Raw genomic sequence first — 22,782 nt, forward strand, 5'->3', positions numbered from 1 at the left:
TCCTGTTCTGTTTTCTCCGCCTACCTAAGGGTTGGCCTATGAAATGGGCCTAGGCAGTTTCTTTATTAATAAGAAATTATTCCCACATCAGACCATAGCTATGGTAGGGCCGCAGACCTAGACATGGTCTTGGCAGCAGTCCAGGCCCAGACATAACCATGGCACCAGATGGCAAGCAGACCCACCTACACCTTACTTCTTCACCTCATCAGATCTCCTCTCTCCACAGGACATGAACCAATCATGAACCTTTCCATCTCTCTCTCTGCCATACTCCACCATATATTATTTTAGCTGCGTGCATGAACAGCCTTTAGTGGTTCTGCTGAAGTTGTCCATATTGGATTTCATGGTCTAAGTTAATGAGGACAACTGACCAGGTCTCTTCTTCAGGAGGGCAGCAGATCTCATTATGGATGGTTGTGAGCCACTTTGTGGTTGCTGGAATTGAACTCAGCCTAGAAGAACAGCCAGTGGTCTTAACTGCTGAGCCTTCATAATAATACCCAATTTATGGCACCACAAGGCACCTAGCTGGCCTGTGTTTTCTCCTCCCTGTCCAGTGTGTGAGTCTTCTCGTGCTCTGTCTTAATTGCACTGGGCAGGCTTGTCAATGGGGGATATGTAGTTTTGTAAATTTTTGTGTGTGTGTGTGTGTGTGTGTGTGTGTTGGGGAAGGAACTGTGTGTGTGGGGGAGACAGGGAAATTGTCCTAGAATTGGAGAGTTGAATGAAATGTAGGATGTATTTATAGCTACCTAATTATTTCTGTGAATCTTAGTGCTGTTGTTACTAGAAATTTTGAGGATTCTATTCATGGTTGCCATAAGATATTGGGGAAATTAGGGTCCCCTATTGAGCTTCTTAGTCTCATTAATAATAAAATTTAAGACTGCACTCAGACAGAAGCATGGGGGATAGCTTTATTAGAGTTTAAAAGAAAACCCCCAGGACAGGCAAGCTGTAATTCTTGGCAACTTCCTGGAGGAGGAGAATGGGGAAGAAAGGGGTGGAGAAAGCATGTAGTTTGATCAAACTAGTGTGGAGCCAAACAGCGGACAAGCTACATGGCCAAGAAGGGAGCTTTAGAGAAACAGTGAAGCCCAAAGCAACAGAAAAAGCACAATTATATTCTGGCTGGCGTTGGAAAGAGAGATAGAAGAAAAAGGAAAAGGTGTAGCTATATATACAGCTAATTGTTGATATGCTTTTAAAATTAAACTTACAAGTATTTTGAATGGAAAAATGTCTTGTTAAACTTATTTTTCTTATTTTCTTTTATAGTTTTATATTAAAAGAGCACAACCATGTTTCGGAATAGTCTCAAGATGCTTCTTACTGGTGGGAAATCAAGTCGGAAAAACAGGTCAAGTGGTAAGTGACTACTGTACACTTACTCTGTAATAGTTTAAAAGTACAGACGGCCTTAGGGATCTGAACTATTGCAGCCATTCTTCAAGATTTTATAAGTAGTTTATTAAATTTGGAACATAAGGTTTACGTTCTTTTTTTTTCTTTTTCTTTTTGGGGGGAGGTTTTGGAGGCAGGGTTGGGTTTCTCTGTAGCTTTGGAGCCTGTCACGGAACTCGCTCTGTAGACCAGGCTGGCCTTGAACTCTTAGAGATTCACCTGTCTGTGCCTACCAAGTGCTGGGATGAAAGGTGTGTGCCACCACCACCCTTTAATTTATATTTTTATATACTGCCATATTCTTGATTAGAAGGTAGGAACACTTGAATATTTATCAGCAACAGTGCTAAAGAAAAACTGTGAGGAAAAAGTGCTTATTTCTATTTTATGAGAGAATAATATTTCTGAACATTTATTTATTAAAACTCTAGACCTATATTTATTTCTAAAATTAACATAAGAGTTTATTATAGTAATAGATACTCTTAGTGGAAGAAACCATGAAAGTTAGGACTGTCCCCATAGATTTATATAGAGAGATATAATTATAGGTGCCATGGTACACCCATATAATTCAAGCATTCTGGAGGCCGAAGCAGCAGGCTCATGAGTTTAAGGCTGGTCAGTCTTAACTACCTAGGGAGTTCTAGCTCAGCACTGGCTACAGAGTAAGATACAGTCTCAAAAAGAATTCAGTGTTTTTATAAGTGCTAAAGTTTATGAAGGGTTTTGTTGTTGTAGTAGTTGTATGTGTATTTGCTTTTATTTAAGAACAGGATAATTTGGGATTTTAGGTAAAAGAAAACTTTTGGGAGATGATATTGAACATAAATGTACTGGGTATGTTATTGAAGGGTGATAGCCTTTTTGTGTTTTATGTTTTCAACCATTTCTCTTTAGTTTATAAATTTACATTCTTAGTTTATTCATTATTACTCATTTCAAATGTTGTAATTTGTATTGTGACTGTTTGAATCTTTAGATAGTTACATTTACTAATTTCCAAATATTTGTTGGTTTCCTGGTTATTCTTATTTTGACAGAAACTACTACACTAACTAAAAGAAAATGTTTCTCACTTTACTGACATCAGTAGTTGTAGCCACAGTTCATTTTAGGTCTTTGGTAGATACTGGCTAGATATTTTCCGTTCAGCTAAAGTAATTGTATCTGGAGTAAGCGCAGGACCCACAGGTTTTGGTCCCACAAGATGCCTTCCACTTTTGCTGCCAGTTATCAATGGTAGATTCCTAGTTTTACCCTCAACTTCTTTCTGATTGTTTATCTACTGGAGATTCCTAGAACTTCTCCTCAGGTCTATTTGCTAGAACAGCTCATAGAACTCAGGAAACAAGCTATTTAAAAGATGACTGGTTTGTTGCAAGAAAGTATAGACTTGTAAACAGTTCATTGGAAGGGGTGGGTAGGGTGGAAAACTGGGAACAGTCTTGAGCTTTCACATCCTTTTGAAATTTGCCACCTTGCAACACTTCCATGTGTTTACCAACCCAAAAGTCCTTGAACCTAGGCATTTGGGATTTTATGAAGTTTTCATTGTGTATATATGATTGATTCAGTTCAACTCCTCTGCCAAGAAACCAAAGGCCAAGGCGAGTAGAACCTTCTAATCACATTTCCTGGCATCAAGCTCTCATTTAAGGCTGTCCAAGAGCCACCAGCTACTAGTAATCCCCTTACAAGCAAATAAAACTTAAACACTTTGAAAATTCTAGAGGTTTTTAGGACTAAGTACCAGGAAAAAGGACAGAGATCTAACATATATTTATACGATACCTCATATTACTGTTGGATTCTAGACTAATTGTATTGTTATCTGATAGTCTTTTCTGTATTATTTAATAGTTTTGCTATTTATTGAGATTTGTTTTTTAATTCATATGATAAATTTTGGTGAATGTTCTGTATATACCTAAAAATAACGTAGATTCTGTATGTAGTGTATATCAGTTTTGTTGGTGATAGTCCTCAATTATTTTATATCCTTAGGTATTATCAATTGAGAAGGAAGTGGTAAAACACTATTCTATGATTAGGGATTTGTTCATTTCTCCTAGTTCCTGAAAGTTTTTATTTCATGTTTTGAAGCTATCTTGTTGGATAAATTCAAACTTATAATTATTGTATCTTCCTTCACCATTATGGAACGTCTCTTATTTCTAGAAATTCATGTTGAAAATTAGCCTTGTTTTGTATTAATATACTGCTTCAAACATCTTGATCAGTGTTTGCAATATGTGATTTATTTCATTCACTTACTTTGAATACTACTATGTGATTGTTATTTATAGATAGTGACTGATTGAATACTACTATATGATTGTTAATTTATAGATAGTGATGATTGAATACTACTATGATTGTTATTTATAGATAGTGACTGACTGAATACTATAATATGATTGTTATTTATAGATAGTGACTGACTTTTCATTCATCCCAGAAAGGTTTTTGTTTTCTGTTTGTGTTAAGAAAACACATTAGCGCTGGGCGGTGGTGGTGCACGCCTTTAATCCCAGCACTAGGGAGACAGAGGCAGGCGGATCTCTGTGAGTTCGAGGTCAGCCTGGTCTACAAGAGGACAGCTAGGGCTGTTACACAGAGAAACCCTGCCTCGGTGGTGGGGGTTGGGGTAGGATGAAAACACATTAGTCCACATTAATTCAGTCAGGAATGTATTGGGTTTTAAATATAAGACACTGCTTTGTTTTTCTACTTGCCCTTTCTGTTCTGTGCTCTTTTGTTTTTATTTCTTTTTCCTTGTTGTCTTTTGGATTGACCAAAACACCATTTTATTTTTATTTCCCTTAGTACCTTGAAATTAATGTTCTCTTGTAATTTTAAAGATTCAAATATCAGTCCTTAGTTTTATCAAAAATTTATATTAATTGGTAATTTGGCCCTTTACTCAGACAATGTAAGAGCCTTCCATTTTTGTTATATATTTGTATTTTGAGTTCTCTAAGGCATTTTTATTGTATAGTTGCTTTAGTGAAATACATGAGTGAAGCATCTTCAGGAAGGAAGACATTTTTCTGGTTTATGGTCTAAGGGAATTCAAGGCAGTGGGGGCAACTCATTACAGGCAGTGTTAGCAAGAGGCTGCTGCTCCTTCTTTAAATAGCCAGCAGGTTAGAAAGCAGAGAGAGTCAGACCAGTTGTAGGTTAGCTAGTGGCATTTTCACCCCTCTTCTCCCCGCTCCCTTCTGGAGATCTAGCTCAGGGCTTTGTGCATAGTAAGTAAGCATAATCATTCTACCACTCTACACTTTGCCTTTACTTTGAAAGTCGTTTCTCTGGGTCTCAAACTAGATGGGAAAATCTTTTTTCATTAAGCATTGAATTCGGTTTTTTTTATTGTCTTACTGAATTATATTGTCTCTGAAGAAACAAAAATTCTCATTGTTTGTCCCCAGGTGCTAAATTTTTTTTTTTTTCACTTTGCCTATCAGTGTTTGACATGGCATGCTTAGATTTAATTTTTTTTCTTACCTTGATTTTTGTGAGTTTCTTGTGTCTGTGTAGATCTCTCCATTTGCAAAAAATCTTGTAAAACGATTGAATAGGGAGGCCTTCATCTTCTAAACAAGAGTCAGCAAACCATAACCTGCAAGCCAAATCTAGCAAGTGTTGTAGTGGCATACACCTATAATATAATCTCATCACTTGAAAAGAAGAAGCAAGATGATTAGGAATTCAGGGCTAGCCTGAGTAACCTACCTAGTGAGTTCATGACCGTCCTAGGCGACATAAGATCCTGTCTCAAAATATGAGAAGGAAAAAAATTTTATTGAGCACAACCAGATTCTTTCACGTATGTATTTGCTCATCCTATTCACCCAGACAGTCCACACAGACATTATAAATTTTACTGATTCCTGTTGATCTCAGTGGGTAGAGACTTTTGCATATCAGTCTTCTACCCATGTTCAGACTTAGTAAATACTGTAGTAAATACTGTCATGGTCCTAAATTTTATCAGAAAGTACTAACTTTCATCTTAGAACACTATAGCAGATCTCCTTAGGTCTTAGAATCTAGTTCTGAACTACAGAGTGATAATACAAGCACTACCACATCATCTTTTTCAATACTCATTGTTCCTTCTGCTCTCACCAAAAATACCACCAAAGTATTTTACCCCATTCCCATTTTGTCCTTAAGATACATATAAATCAGTAAATTATTCTACATTGTTTTCTCTTTGAAAATATCTTCTCTAAGGAAATTATACAGATGTTCTCATAACCATGAATGTTAACTGAGATTTTATAGCAATTGAGTTGATGCATAAATAAGCTCTTTTCTCTGATTGGCTCTTGCCACACTTTTTTTTGAGAAGGGGTGTGTACTAAAGATTAAACTCAGTGCCTTGTACATGCTAGGCAATTGAGCTGTGTTTCTACCCTGAGTTGAGTTGTGTTTCTAACTCAATTTTTATAAAGAACTATTAGAAACTTAGTTTGGCAAGACCTGACCTGTCCTAGCTTGTTTATGCTTATGTTCTATGAGTAGTATTCAGAAAGTTTCCACTTTATACAAGTCAGTCTTTACAACACTTTATGTTTTCTCCTTAACCATGACATTGACCTTGTCTGGAATAGACTTGCCATTTATATTTGAGTCACTTAAAAAAATCCTATTCAGCCATTAGAGTTGTACTTATATTTCACTCTGACCCACAGTGATCCTTCTTTGGCTCATGCTGCTAGAGTGTTTATTACATGTCCATGTCTTCCCAGTGTGAAATTCAATGAAATACTTTGTATTGTTTGTAGGTTTTCAGAAATGCTTTCCTACTATAGTTTAATTGTCTCAAAGATCAGATATTTATGTGTGCTTCCTGTTATTCCTGTAATAGTTCATACTACTCTATACTTTCATTTACTCATCTATATTTGTATTTCATTGTAAGAGAATGTAAAGAGATCATGTGGCCAGAATTGCATTCAGTGAAGCATGTATTAGATAAGTTACCTTACATTTACAAGTGTCCTGTGTTTCACAAACAAAGATAACCTTCACATATATTACCTCATTTCATCTGTATAGCAAGTTCCACTCCATTTTATGTGTGAGATGAAATCTTTAGCTTAATATTCTATAGCTAGTTTGCCTGGGAATATATGTAGTTCAGTGACATATAGTGCATGTTTTTATCACACAGTGAAATACAGTTTTAAATAAGAAACCAATATTGCATGATTAAAGAAGCTCATGCTGTTCATGTTTCCTTAAGATGTGTTACTAATTGCCTTTGACTTCATTTCCTCTAATTCTTTTTGCTTCCCTTCACTCTGTTTCAGCCATATGCCTTCTCCCACATCATTTTTTATGCATACTGTTCCTTATGTCTAGGGTGTTAGTTAGGTCCCTTCCTTAATTAAGGCCATATCTCAGATGTCATCTTTTCATTGAGGTCTTTGCTGGCCACTAGATCTACATTTTTACATTCTTCCTTAACTTTTGCCCTCCCTCTTTTTGTCTCTGTAACAGCAATACCTTTTTATCTTAAATATATCTTTTTTCCTGATCTATTATTATGTTTTTATTTTAGGAACATACATTTTGTGACACCCCCACCCCTGCCCTGCAATCCTGGCTCTCTCTTGACAGGGTCTCACTATGAAGCCCTGGAACTTGCTATATAGACCACACTGACCCTCAGACTGCCTCTAAGTGCTAGTATGGAAAGACATGTACCACCATGTTTGGGCAGTTCATTCTGATTTCAGATCTTGTATCCTGTTTGTAACATAACAAGTGCTTAGTAGTGTTTGTTTTGTGAGTGAATAACATTTTAAAGAAAATAACTATGTTATCAGTATGTATAAACTATAGTTGGTCACTGTGACACACAATTATAATCACAGCTATTTAGAAGGCTGAGTCAGGGGAAACTTTTTAGCTCAGTAGTTAGTGGCTAGCCTGGGCAGTTTATCAAGACATGCCTAGAAAGAAAGACAGCAAAGGATCATGGTAATCTCACTGTTCAGAGATGATGAGAAGGCTAAAGAGGTAATCCTAGGGATGCAGAGGACAATGAGGAAGTGGTCTGGATAGTATGCTTACTGCAGTGGTTGGGAAGTGACTGGACAGAGGAAATCCTTTGTTCTGGGATTTCTGGCTGGAGACTGGCTGTCTTCTGCATTGCATTGTTTCAGGCCGATGTAATATTCACAATGATCATTATTCAGTGATTGCTGTCTAGAAACATGCATTAATTTTTTTTAACCAGTGTAATCATTTTCATTTTCTGGCCTCATTTTAAATTTATCCTTATTATAACATTAGGATTATTTTTCCTTAGGACTCTAAAACAGTTTGACTGTTAGTTAACTATAAGATATTTTAGTGGCACACTGTAATATTTTAGTCCAAAGATTTTTTTTGACTCTCTTATTTTATAGTTGTTAATTACAGAGTTTGCAGTTACCATCTTTGCTGATGGAGAAGTAAGACAGAGGAAACTCTTCAAGAGTTTACACTATCAACACAAGCCTTTTTGTGACCCATTTTAACAAACAATTGGAAGTAAATGAATTTCTGTCCATAGTAGTTTCTCCCTGTCCTCAAATTTTATAAGGCGCTTGAGAGTGGCACAGTAATTTCTTAGTGCTGATTGGAGTTCTTTGATAAAGCTTTCATAAGTGATTAATTCAAGCTTGTATATTATATTTGTTTTTAAGGATTGAATGGATTCTCTTGTAGCTACCTGGTCTCAGACTTGTACCATTACTCCTGCCTCAGTCTCCCAAGTGTTACAGTTACATAAAAATATACATCACCAAATTCAGCATCTATTTTTTTAAATATTTCAGGATTAAGTTTTATTAGCATAAAACATAATCTCTGTTAAAATCCAGTTTACTAACTGTGATCCTAGGCAAGTTACTTTAAAACCAAAACTATTTTGTCAATTGTAAATGGTCACAGTTTACTGTGTCATCATTTCCTGTGTCAGTCAGACTGATTGCTTGCCATCTAATAGGTAGAGTTCAAAAGGCAGTGAATAACTGCTTACAGTTTTTAGAGGATTGTTCTGTGTAGATCCTCAGCCAGAAGCAGGCACCTGTCCCTGCTTCCCCTCACTAGGGCTTTACTGCATTTGTCGGGCACTAAGGTAGAGAAAGCTTTCAGATGAGAGGTCAGTGTGCTCCATCCCTCTAGTCATTTTAAAAATAAAAGGACTTGCCTGACCCCAGACATTTTTTTTTTCCTATTCTGCTTTGGCCCATATTTCAAAGCAGGATGACAGTTTTAAGAATCAGCAAGCATGGCTTGCTAAATGTTCCTTGATAAAAAGCAAATTTTCGAAAAAGATTAAGTTTAGCCATTTGAACTGATCTAATTGGGCATTATTGCCACTGATCAGTTATTTAAAAAACCTAAGTATAAGCCCAGTATAGTTCCATATTCTTTCAATCCCAGCACTCTATGGTAGAGACAGATAGATTTTTGTAAGTTTGAGGCCAGTCTTTTCTACCTAGTGAGTTTCAGGACAGCTAGAAACAGAAACAAAGAACAAATCCAAGTATATATCAGATATACTATTTACAATTCTATATTAATAAATTTAAGAGTATACAATGAATAAAATTACTTAAGGAATAGATTTTGGTTTCTCATTTTAAGAGGAGATTTAAGTAATAAGTTAAACATTTAATTTTGTATCTTATGATATATTTTATGCCATGTTTTGATAGTGATTTTACTAAGTTAAAATAATAGTTCAAATATTATAAAGTTTTCACTGGAATATATTAATTTTTTGTTAAAAATTTAAATATTTTAAGTTTAAAAAGCTTCTTTTCAATGTGGATTGGCCCTAAATTTGCCATCCTCTTGCTTCAGTTTCCTGAGTGCTGGGACTATAGATGTATGGCACCATTCCTGACTCAAATTAAACACAAAACAAAAAGAAACTTTGATTTTAGGTTTGCTCTTCTGCAAATTTGTGGTGCTATTCTATGGTCGCCATGCGTAATCAAATACATATTCATGCATATACAGTCTCATATTCCCTTTCCTTTCTTCTGTGGTTTTAAAGACAGAGTTCATACTGTCAGTCTTCCTGTTACATTCTCTCAAGTGCTGTGATATTAAGTGTGCAGTTCCATGATTGTTGCTATTTTATTTATAGGAAGTTTAGTAAAAATCTATATATGTCCTCCATTTATGAACTCATGATTAACAAAATGTTGATGGTAAAACCAAGAAGTGGGTAAGATGCAGAAAGGAAAAGAAACTGACTTTAAACATTTTGAAACTTTATTTCAGTGTATCCATTGCTGGGTTGAACTTGTGTAGTCCAGACTGATCTTGAAATGTAGAGATTCTCCTGCCTCAGTTTCCTGAGTACTGAGATTACAGGCATGCCCCAACACACTAGGCTTTGTTTTAAATTTCATGCACAGCAATCATAGACTCCTTGTCTTCCAATATCCCTAGATTACACTTCTATAAATAGACACTTTTAGTTTCATGATTGTAGGGATAAGTCCCGCCCCTTAGGGGGCGTGTTCGCCTCGGGCTAATGTTTGCCTATAAATTTGGCGAGCATGCTCCCAGCCGCTGCTTCTGCTTTCCTGGTCTCCGCAGGAACGGTGGTTCTGTAAGTCTATTTCTCCATTAAAGCTGTATATATTTTTACAATCTGTCTGCATTCGTTTACACCGTTACACATGATTACTTTAAAGAAAACCAGAAATAAAAAAATCTAACTTACAAACAGGTCCCATATTTACCCTCACCCTGTTTCTATCAATTGCTTTTATTTTGAATTTATTTGACTCCCTAAATAAAATAGGCTAACATACTTTCCCCAGATTTAGAGGATTCTCACCTAGAGTCATTTTTTTGTGAGTCTTTGCAATCTATCTTGCTATACAAATTCTGATTCGGTGTGTGCACACACACATGCATCCATGCAGGCCCGAGGAGGATGTTAGGGATGTTAGGCATTCTCCTTTATCTCTTATTTGCCATATTTCCTTGAGTCTCAGTCTGTCATTGATCCTGGAGTTTCCTGTTATTGCTAGGCTGACTAGTTAACAAACTCTGGAGATCTTGTCTCAGTGAACAAGGTGGAGAGCATTAGAGCAAGGCCTTAGGCCCCCATGCTCACTCTCACACCTATGCATGTACACTCCCATACACATGTGCCACCCCGAAACAAATACACGTGTGTACACAAATGTATCAATATCACACGGGGGGAGGGGAGGGAAGGAGGGGGAGAGAGATCTGTGTGTACATAGAAGCCACCATAGAAGAATGCAGCTACTGAGTAGTTAGAGCTAGCATGTATATATACAAGGATGGAGGAAGAAGAATAAACTGGTGATAAGGTTTGGGCTTGGGTGGTTAATCCTGTTAATGGTGGAGAAGAAGTGGGAAGATAAGGATTAGTTTAATGGGATTCTTTTTATTGTAGCTCTCCATCTCTGGTGATAAGAATGTTACTCTTATCTTTGTATATAGAAGGCACCTTTCATACTAAAAATTTCTCTCCTTCTTGGAAGAAAAATGAAGGAGTAACTTTCTGTATCTGCTGTTTTCAAAGTCCCTTAACTCAAAATACTCTTTATGACAAAGTAGCATTTTGGGCATAGCAATTCTGTGATTCAAACTTATCATGAAAATGTTAGTTAATAGAGTCTGTAGGCTATTTTGTTAATGAAATAATAGTGGTTAAAATATTTGGTAAATAAAACACATTTTTCTATGAAAGTTTTTTTTGCTGTTTTTACATAAATATATAATATTAAAATATCCTTAATGTGAAGATTTAAACTTGGAAAAATACTTTTGTTCCTTTTGTCATACAGCTGATTCAGATTCAGCAAATGTTATTTATTTGTTTTGTTTATTGTGGTCTTTGACATCCAGTTTAGGACCACCTATATGCTAGGCAAGCCCTGTACCACTGAGCTATATATTACCCTTTTCCTACTTTCTTTCTGTAGCAGGGAATGCTACTTTGTTGTTCAGACTGGTCTTGAACTTCTCTGTTGCCCTGGCTGACCTTGTATTTAATCCTTCTGCTTCAACTTCCCAAGTATCTCTGATTATAGGCTTGACCTAATGGGCCCAGATGGCATACATTTATTAAATACTTACTATGAATGATGTTAAATTCTTTAATCAAAATTGGACATAATTATTATATTAAAGAGTAGTATTAGCTTGAAATGTGTATGCACATGTGGAAATTTTGAGATGATTTCCTTATTTGCTCGATACAGATTTTAATGGGAAGAACTTGTATTTTTGATTAGGAAAGACTGTAGTAAGCAAAATTTATAGTTATTGTAAGATTGCTTAGGAAGTAGTCAGTGACAAAGGATTTTACTAGTAATAGATACTTCTCATATAAAGTCTAGATTAAAAAAATAATAATAAAGTCCAACATGGTTTTGCTTGCTTTTAATCCCAGAATTTGGGAGTCAGGGGCAGACAGATTTCTAAGTTTGAGGCCAGCTTGAGCTAGATAGTGAGATTCAGGCCAGCCAGGGCTCCATAGTGAGATACTGTTTATAAAAAGGTGATGTGGAGTAGGGAGGCTAGAGAGATGATTGAGTGGTAAAGAGCACTGTTTGCTCTTCAAGAGGACACAGGTTTGAATCCCAGCACTCACATGGTGACTCACGATTGTCTATAACTCCAGTTCTCGAGGATCTGGCCCTATCTTCTGGTCTCTGTGGGCACCAGGCATGCATGTAGTACACAGTCGAATGTACAAGCAAAACACCCATATGTACACATAAAATAAAACTTAAAGAAAAAGCCTTGAAAGTAAAGGACTGAGTGAGTAAGTAGGATGGAAGAGAGATAAGAAAATGGAACATGGGCGTTAGTATGATCAAAATACATGATGAACATGTATGCAAGTATAAGGAATCTCAGAGTTCTGTATAATTTATATATGCTAACGTAGTCTTTTTGTTAGAATTTTCTGTGGTGGTAGATGCTTTTTCATAAATACATCATCCAGTGCTAGAATGGAAACAATTTAGAACTATCTCCAAATCTTGTTTAATAATTTTCTTAGTCTTTGGTGCTTACACTGTCTTTGGATTTGTGAGTTGTGCTCCAGGTTTGTTCCTTCAAGTGGGGGAACTTAAAATTTAACAGAGAAGAGAAGAGAGAGTTCAAAACCAATAGCAAGTTGAGAGGCAAGGCAGAGGGGGAGAATTCAAATTGAATTTCTTCTTTTCTCTCTGAATTTAGAGAATAAACCTAGGGCTTCACACATGCTAAAAAGTGCTCCGTATCTCAAACTTATTTATTTTTACTTTTTATTTTGAAACAAGCTATAATTAAGTAGTCCAGACTGACCTTGAACTCATTCTATAGTTCCAGGCCTGCCCTCTTTCTTGGTTTCCAGAAGAGCTGGAATTGAAGGATTATACCATCAGACCTGGCTTATAAATTGAATTTTGAAGTCTGTATAGGATTTAGGGCCCCACACAGAGGAAACAGCATTTCTCTTAAATGGATGTAGGAAACTGCATGGTTCTCATGGTGGTTGTAGGAATCCTTGTTATTCTCAGAACTCAGGTGAGTTATATAATTGCTAAAAAGATGGACAGTTAATCACTTTTAAGCTAGTGATGTACTTTATTTACCATGAAAAGAGTTGTGATTATATTCTTAACACTGCAAAGGATCTACTGCAGGATTTTAAACTGAGAAGTAAAAGATTTTAGCATCAAGCTCAATTCTCAGTTTTGTTTATTCTTGTAGAAATTGTAATAGTCAGAATTAACAAGATAGTCCAGCTTAAAACTTCAGAGACATTATAATAAGAGATACCACCAAGAACTTCCTCCAGCAGGAGTTTCCTTATCCTTTAGGGGTCTTCCCTGAGGTAAATATGCATCCTTGATTTCCCCATAGAAATGAATTTAAGGATGACCCAGTTTGAAGAGGAGCTTGAGTTTATTAGGAGAACATTTAGCTTGGACTTAAATGTGGGATTGATAGAAAGATACTCAGGGTGGGAGAGATTTCAGGGAAAGAGTAAGGAACACTGTTGGTTGTGAGCTTCTCAAAGGGATTGCACTTGCATTTTAGCAGAACCACATACCCTGTCTTAGTGACCCTTGACTTATAGCTAAAGCAGTGGTTCTTAACTTGTGGGTCACATCCTATGACCCTTACAGGACCATGGAAAAACACAGATATTGACATTACGATTAATAACAATAGCAAAATTACAATTACGAAGTAGCAACAAAAATAATGTTATGGTTGGGGTCCCCACAATGTGAGGAACTGTATTGGAGGGCAGCAGCATTAGGAAGGTTGAGAAACACTTATTTATTTATTTTTTTTTAAATTTATTTATTTATTAAGGATTTCTGCCTCCTCCCCACCACCGCCTCCCATTTCCCTCCCCCTCCCCCATCAAGTCCCTCTCCCTCATCAGCTTGAAGAGCAGTCAGGGTTCCCTGACCTGTGGGAAGTCCAAGGACCGCTCACCTCCATCCAGGTTTTGTAAGTTGAGCATCCAAACTGCGTAGGCTCCCCCAAAGCCAGTATGTGCAGTAGGATCAAAAACCCATTGCCATTGTTCTTGAGTTCTCAGTAGTCCTCATTGTCTGCTATGTAAGTCCGGTTTTATCCCATGAAACACTATCCTGAGTGAGGTAAGCCAGACCCAAAAAGAGGAACATGGGATGTACTCACTCATATTTGGTTTCTAGCCATAAATAAAGGACAGTGAGCTTATAATTCACGATCCTAGAGAAGCTAAATTAGAAGGTGAATCCAAAGACAAACATATAGGCATCCTCCTGAATATTAACCTTCATCAGGCGATGAAAGGAGACAGAGACAGAGACCCACATTGGAGCACCGGACAGAAATCTCAAGGTCCAAATCAGGAGCAGAAGGAGGGGGAGCACAAAGCAAGGAACTCAGGACCGCGAGGGGTGCACCCACACACTGAGACAATGGGGATGATCTTTCGGGAGAAACACTTATTTAAAGGGTTGCGAAAGAACCTGTTTTCCCCCTTTCCTTTCTTTCTTGAAAAGTGAGAGTATTGGTGGCTCCAGAGGAGGTGTGGTGAGTGAGACTACAATCTGATAAAATAAAACCCTGGGCTCTAGGGTTGCTTAAGGGGATTGGATGGAATTCCTTGTGAGAACACTAGAAAATTACAGGTTTATGGTTGGGAAAGGAGAAAGGCCATATGTACTTAGGCATGATTCATTGCTATTTTATCATCTTATTTTGAAATTATCTTTGAATAAAAGAAATATTTTTCTCTATGCCAACAACCTTTACAGTAAATATTTGTGTTGGAATTTTTGATTCTCAAGTGAAGAAAAGCTTCAACCAGACTCTGGGGTCAGGAGCGCCTTATCTTGACATATCCTCATAATTGTCCTTGCCTTTCTGTCATGCTTCCCAGTGACTGTGGCGTTAAGGAATTATATAAGTTCATACAACTTCCAGTAGTAGGAAGAAATAGCAGATAGGCTTGTTCATTCTGAAGCTCAGTAGGATCATCGAAGACTAAGTTCCTTCTACTGTGTTTATTTTCAGTACATGGTTGTTATTCTTAGAATGTTCTTTTGTAGCAGCAAGAGGACTGCCTTACCTTCAACTTCTATGCCCTGCATGCAACATTATTCAAAGGCTGGTAGAATATCTGGGCTTTTCTCATGTGACCCTTTTTAGAATTAAAGAAGACTGTCCTGAAAGCTACCTGTCTCTCCCCCATTTACTTTATATCCTATTAGCCAAATTGTATTCTGTAATCTTTAGTCAAGCAGTTAATGGAATTGCAAATGTTACTAAAGTTCTTTAGCTAATCAAAGATGGATACCAAGATACCAATGTTGAGGATAATTGTAGCTTTCCTGGGAGGAGCGACCTAATATAAAGCCAGGTTCCTGTTAGCATTAAAGTAGATGGCCAGCATGAAGTCTGCCATTTTGTTTGCTAATCTTCTTACGTGCATATATATACAGAGCCTGGATACAAGGTCTAATGAGGAAGCCCGAGCTTTGAAGTTAAAACATTTAAAATTGTTTATGTAACTTCTATGAGGTTGCCAAATGTCCACACTAAAACATGGAAAATGTGACAGAGATAAAAATAAGGGGCTGGAGAGATGACTCAGTGGCTAAGAGCACTGGCTGCAGAGGATCAGTATTCAGTTTCCAGCAACATTGGGCAGCTCACAACCTTCTATAACATAAACTCAAGGGGATCTGATGCCCCCCTCTTCTGGCCTCTGTGGGCATCCCCATTCACATGCCCATCAAGTACACAACTCTAACTATAAATAAAAATTAAAAGAATTAAAATGGCATTTAAAAACCAAGTCATGACAGCAAAACACTTAACAAGAATTAGAGCTATAAACCCAAGTTTGTACAAATATGTGTAAGTTGGGGAGAATTTCCTTAAGTTTTTCTATAACTTTAATTTGATATGAAGGTTTCAGACATGTAGAACTGTTGTGTCAGTCAGCCTATGAATATTTCAAACTAGAAGATCTTCAAAGAGTTGATCTCTGATCACTAAAACCTTATCATCTAGGTCTAGGCCTCAGATGATAAGGTTTTAGTGTGATAGGCCCTGCCTGGGAAACTGATCAACTGATTATTCAAGAAGATAGGTTTCCATGATTGTTCTTGGGAGGGGAACTCTTTGTCAGAAATAAGCACAGAGGAGATATTTCCACTCATGTTTTCCTTTGAAAAACATGGTTTTTAAGATGCACCTTTTTAGGGGAGATGGGAGGAAGGGAGGGGAGCGGAGAAAAATTTACAGTGTAGTAAAAACAACTTTTAAAGAAGATGAATATAAAATGTGGGAGATAAAGAAAATAGATACATCTTTTGTGTCTCTAGGGGTCAAGTTTTTTCAAGTTCAGATATTAGCAACAAACTTTTCTGGTTTTTTTTTTGTTTGGGGCCTTTTGTTTGGCCACTTTTACATCATCTTCTATTCTATAAGCAAAACAAAATACTTGGTTGTGTATGTTTACTGGAGCATGGAAGAGAGAGAAATAATACTGTGGTGGACAACTGAAAAATTTTAGCATTATACCTGACTGTATTGTTTTGCTCCAAAAATTTACTGCATGCCTTATTCTGTTACCCTGTAGTATTCAGATTATAGACAGTATGGTCATTTCTTTTCTTAGAATAGTGTGTTTTTCCATTCTTTCTTTTCTTGAAGGTGGATGGCCAGATGCCTAGTGAATCAGGTTTTTTGTTACCTTTCCAATGGTACTGTACTCCAGAACAAGAGGATGCTATTGGGTACTACTTAAATACGTCTTCTCCCTCCCTCTTCGTGTCATCTATGCATTTCCGGTCACACGACTGAGGCAGGATAGACAGATAATGAAAATTATGGGGCTCTGGGATGGAAATGGAGCCACTCACCATTGTGTTTGAGGCTTCTTACCAACTTAGAAGCAACAATTCCAACACAATTAACAACGTTTGCTGTGAAAGTTGCTAATATAAAAAGATTATAAAGAGATTTCCTAAAGTAGCAACAAGCCAGGTGTAAGGCCTGTGTTATATCTCCTGGAGGGGCCTTGTTCCTTTTCCCCAGGTGTTTCCTGGGAAGCTCAAACAAGACTGTTAATTCTGTTTACAGTGAAGATATCCTAACTTTCCTGATATCTAGACTTTTACTTTGCTATTTGTAGTCCTATTGAGTGTCTCAGGAAACACCTAGCGATCTCATTTAGATGTCTTAGGAAACCTTTGAAGGTAGTAACTTCAAACCCCACTAAAATCCTTTGTCACTGTTGTTAAAAACAAACCCTTGGAGAAGCCCTTGTTTGTATGGCTTGTTTTTCCTTCTGAGTGCTTTTCTCACCTTTATACTGAAACTATATTAAGAATATCTTTGTGTAAGCTGAACTCTGCTTCATAATAGGACTAGCTTTTAAAATTGTCTTCTGTGTCAAAGTCTCAAGTCCTTGCCATGAGTTAAGGTCTCCAAAAGTCTACGGGAACTCCTTAGGCCTCCTACCTCCTGCCTCTGTTTACCAAAACGTGGACATAATGAGCACCTACTTTGGGTCAGTATTATAATGAAGTTCCGAGGTATTGAGTATTATCTCAGACCGGAGAGAAATGCAGCAGCTTTTAGAGGAGGTGGTGACTACCATTATGCCTTCAGAGTGAGTAGGCAATTCCACAGGTGGGAACAGGAAGTTTGAGGTAGAGGTACTGCATATATATGCATGAAATTGTGAGAATGGTAGCTCTGCCATTTCTTCCATTTATTAATTACATTTTTTCCTTGTTTTTCTGACTTTGCATGAATTTTCCATATTGTTAAGTTCAAATAGTGGAACATAGCTACCAAGATCTTACAGTCCAGACACCAAGAGGGAGATATAGACCAAATTCATAGGACCCCTATATTATGACCATAGATGAATTAACTCTGGTGTAACAGATCTGATATCAACCTTTAGACCAATTCAGTTATACTGACTTGTGGTAGAAATTGAGTAAATTTGTGATCATCCACTTTTGGATAAGGTGTATATTCTAGTAAAAATCAGCTGTGGCAGAGAGGGAATAAATTAGTAGGTAGAGTGAGGGTTAGCAAAGGGCAGCTGTCTGAAAAGGATATGGGTGATGGTGAATCCTACGCACAGGAGCTTCTGCCTTTATGGAGATAGTGACAGCCACTTTGGTCACATATGGGTGTATTTCACTTGAATGCATTCACTGACTAAGAACTTTATTGCTTTGGGTTTTGTATAGAGATTTTGCTATGTAGACATGATTGCTTAAATCACTGGTCATTGTTGTTTGAACTTAGTCTTCATTCATCTTCCCGTTCCCAGGGCTCAAAGAGATAATGCTGAAAGTTCACTCCAATCAAGTGATCAGTCCCTGTCCTGAAGCTGTCCAAGGGCTTTCAGCTACCAGTCATACTGTTAACATACAAAAGATACTCATCATCCCTGTCTTAAGAGTCAAAGACCCTAGAAACTCTTGTTTTTATAAACAAGGAACTAAGACCAAATATGACAAAAGATGGTTCTGCCATCCCACTTAAGAAATTACAAGACTTTTAGGAACTATATTATGAACAGATTTATACACATGTGTATATATATTCCTACTATGTCACTTTGCTTTCATTATGTAATTCTTGGAATTTATGTTCAAAGATGACACTACATCTCTGACTTTGGTGACCAGTGAATGGCAGTAGCATGTACACAAATCAACTATTACAATAGTTAGTTTACATCATGCTAAAGGTTAGATCATGATATCTCTTTGTAGTCATACTTCTTTTTTTTTATTTAGTCCTCAGAGATTTTATTTAAAAATCAAAAGTAGGGAAATAAGCTGATCAGTTTAGGAAAAGTGTGTGATAGTTTCAGTCAATTTTATATTGAATGAGTTAGAAGGTTTATTATACATTCACATATATTGCTCTTTATTAGAACCAGAAATTTGCCCATATTACAAAGTCATAATTAGCTCAAACAAAATATACTAATATTCTAGATAAGCTATAAGCTCTTGCAAATCTCATAGTTTTTTACTATTAAATTATGGTAATACCGAACCAAGGTTTTAAAATTATCTATGTGCCACATTCCCTTAACTGTGTAGTCAATAGGTGATTATGGCAAGGCTTCTCACCTGTTGTTTGACACTAGTTCCTTGGGCAGTTGAGGAGAGGGAGCCTGAAATGGCCCTATCCTGTAGTCATACTTCTTCATTCATAACCCTGGGAACAAATAAGTTATTCTCCATCCCAGTAGTTTTTATTTTTTTTATTTTTAGAATGTCACATAGAGTATTATAGTATACACCTTTTAGGCCTTTTTTTTTTCAGTTTGAGATTCATCTAAGTTTTGTTAAGCAGTAGACTTTACTTATTATTGCAAGTGATACTTATTTACGTAGTATGAATGTATCACAGTTTGTGTATTCATTCACCTGCTAGAGAACATTTGGATTCTTTCCAGTATGAAGTAATTATAAATACAGCCACTGTAAACACTGATGCACCCAGGTGTTTTTTTTTAAGATTTAGTTTTATTATTTTTGACTGTGTAGGTGTGTATTTGCATTTGGGTATGTGCACACAAGTGTAAGTCAAGAGACACTGAATCTCTAGGAGTTGGATTTGTAGACAGTTGTGAGCTGTTTGATATGGATGCTGGAAACAGAACTCAGGTCCTCTGGAAGAGCAGCAGGTGCTCTTAACTACTGAGCTGTCTCTCGTGAGCATACATTTTCATATCTCTAGGTTACCATTGCCTAAGAGTGAGACTATTGGTTCATATAGTAAATGTATGTTTAATTTTCCAGAAACTGCCAAATTATTTTTCAATGTGGTTGTACTCGTCTTGATTTCTAGCAGCCGAGGTTAAAAGTTTTAATAGTTTCATTTCTATGATACTTTCCTATCTTTGAAATTGCCAATTAAAAATAAGCTTTAGAGATGGAATATAAAAAAATAAAAAAAATAAGCTTTAGGCACATTATTAAATATGTAATATTATCTCATTTTATTTTGTTGTTATTGTTAGTGAGATAGGGTCTATTATATAGCCAAGAGTGACCTCAAACATAGCTGCTGTCTTTGGGAGGCAGGGAAGTAGGGTGCAGAATTATCATATGAGAAAATAAGTTGGCACAGAGGAAGTCTGGAAACTCGTGGCAGAGGTGGACTGGCTTACACTCAGTGGAACAGGTACAAAGGTCTAAGAGTAACCCCTTGGCTCATTATAATACTAAAATGCATACCCCTGAATAATGATTTAAGATTTAATCAGAGATGTATGTAGTTTTATGTAGGATAGCATTTAACTTGTAGAGCCAACATAATGCAAATCAGCCAGAAAACTTATGTGCTATGTATGAGTTGCATTGTCATTCTGAAATAACATAAAAGACCAGATCCTTTGTGCAGTAGACTCTTGAGCTACTGAACTCTCTCTGCTTTGCCTGCTTCCTCCCTTGGAAGTATATTTTTTTAGTCCGCTGTCTCTGTTTCTGTTGTCGTTTGCTATCACTGCTCTTTGTTCAAAGACACAGGAGCCTGGGACTTTGCTGGTGGTAGCTTATTCCTAGTAGCAGCCAGTGTCACTCACTGTGCTTCTGCCCGGAGTGCTGGGATTCCAGGAGTGTGCCACCATGCCTGCTTACTGTAGTTTCTTTTGTTTTTCTCTTCTTGTCAATGAACATCTTTTCTTGTGCTTATTTGCCTCTTATATATTCTTTATATCATAGATCCAGGTCCATTGTTAGATTGTGTTTTGTCTGTGCTCTTAACAGTGTTTGATGGTTTATCATTTTTTTAAAATGGATTATGCTTTTGGAAACATACCTAAAACCTGGGTCTGGGGGTGTAGCTTCGCCGTAGTCTTGTGCTTAGCATGTGTGAGCCCTTAGGTTCAATCATAAGTCCCCCAAAACCTCAACTACAAAACTACAAAAACAAAAACTTACCAAAAATCTCAAGTTTTATCTTCTAAAGGGTTTAAGTTAAGTTCTCACTCTGAAACTGACTGGCCTGACACTCATTATGTAGATCGGGCTAGCCTTGAGCTCACAAAGATCTGCCAGCCTCTGTCTCCTGAGTGTTGGGATTAAAGACCTGTGCTACCTACCACACCTAGCTTTAAAGTTTTACATTCAGATCTCTGATCCATATTGGGCTGTTTTTAACATGAGGTGTGAAATTAAGATTAGTTTGTTTCTTTTTACATTGCTGAAAATATGATCCTTTCTCTTTTGAATTACTTTTGTACTAATGTTAAAAATCAGTTGGCTCTATTTATTTGGGCACATTTCTACACTGTCTATTCTGATCATAGATCTGTGTTTCTGTCATTCACCGGTATAGCATTATCACTATTATACTTTTATAAATCTTAGGATACTGTCTGTGATCCTTATAATGTCTTTTTCCTCAAAATTGTTTCAACCATTTATAATGCTTTGCCATGCCATATAAATTGGAATGTTGCTGTCTCTAAATCCTTCTGGAATTTTCCATTGTCTAGTGTCTTTCTCAATCTTTTTCTTCAGAGGTTTGAAGTTTTCCTTTGTAAAGATCTTTCAGCTCCTTGGTAAATTCCTCCTTGTTTAAATTTCAAGATATTTTATTGCCTTTGATATTACTATAAATAGGAGTATGTCCATGATCTCTTTTTCAATGTGTTTGTTGTAGGTGTATAGTTTCCTTTCTAAGTTGAATTTGTATCTTCCCACTTCGGCTGAAACTGTTGATTGTTTCTAGAAGTTTTCTGGTGCCTGGCTGGTGAAACTGGGCCCACAGTTCCACAGCTGCCAGGCAGAGGAACTGTGTCCCTTTTTTCTACAGCTTGCCTTCTACTGTGTAATATATCATCTGCAAATAGGGATAATTTGACAACATCTTTTCCTATTTGTATCCCTTTAATTTTCTTCTTTTTTTTTTTTTTTTTTGTTTCAACCAGTGCTTCCAGCACTGTAGTGAAGAGGAGTGGGGTAATGGGCAGCCCTGTCTCTTTCCTGACTTTATGAAATTGCTAGTGTTTTCCATTTAGGATAATGTTGCCTGTGGGTTTTGTCATACATATCCTTTATCATGTTGAGGTAGACTCTCTTTAGCCTACTCTCTCTAGGGCTTTTCAGGAAAGCATAGTGGATTTTGTTAAAGGCCTTTTCTACATCTGTTGAAATGATCAAGTGATTTTTGTCTTTAAGTCCACCCCTTTCTGGGATGAAGAGATCTTGATTATGTGCTTATATTTGGTTCACTAGTGTTTTATTGAAGATTTTTGCCTTTTTGTCCATCGGGGATATAGGTCTGCAGTTTTATTTTTTGTTGTATTTTTACTTGGTTTAAGTGTTAGAGTAATACTGGCTTCATAGAACTAGTTTGGTTGTGTTCCTTCTGTTTTGTGAAGAGTTTAAGAAGCACTAGTTGTAGTTCTTTGAAAGTCTAGTGGAATTCTGTGGTGACTCCATCTGGGCCTACATTTTCAATGGAAGACTTTATTACTACTTCTATCTCTTTTACTATGGGTCTATTTAGGTTATTAGCCTCTTCTTGTTTTATCTTTGGTAGTTTGGATGGATCAAAAAATTAATCCATTTCTTTTAGATTTTCCAACTTAGTGGAATACAGTTTTTCTTAAAGTATTCCCATATAATATTCTCTATTTCTTTTGTGTCTGTTGTAATGTTTCTGTATTTGTTTCTGACTTTGTTAATTTCAGTCCTCTCTCAATTTTTTTTCATGGTTATTTGGGCTAATGGTCTGTCAACTTGTCTATCTTCCCAAAGAACCATGTGTTACATTTATTGGTTTTTTTTTTTTACTTCATTAATTTCTGCTTTG

At 36.7% G+C, this 22,782-nt stretch overlaps 1 protein-coding gene across 1 annotated transcript in view; it reads left to right on the forward strand.

The window, feature by feature from the left end:
• The window catches only part of Tanc2 (tetratricopeptide repeat, ankyrin repeat and coiled-coil containing 2), a 345,611-nt gene that overhangs the window by 42,356 nt on the left and 280,473 nt on the right, over nt 1–22,782 (forward strand). The window contains exon 2 of the mRNA XM_026777178.1: nt 1,285–1,374. Coding sequence (XP_026632979.1) covers nt 1,308–1,374 — 67 coding nt within the window. The 5' untranslated portion in view covers nt 1,285–1,307. The remainder of the gene's footprint in view (nt 1–1,284; nt 1,375–22,782) is intronic.

The sequence above is a fragment of the Microtus ochrogaster genome, unplaced genomic scaffold, assembly GCF_000317375.1.
Source record: "Microtus ochrogaster isolate Prairie Vole_2 unplaced genomic scaffold, MicOch1.0 UNK48, whole genome shotgun sequence".
NCBI lineage: Eukaryota > Metazoa > Chordata > Mammalia > Rodentia > Cricetidae > Microtus > Microtus ochrogaster.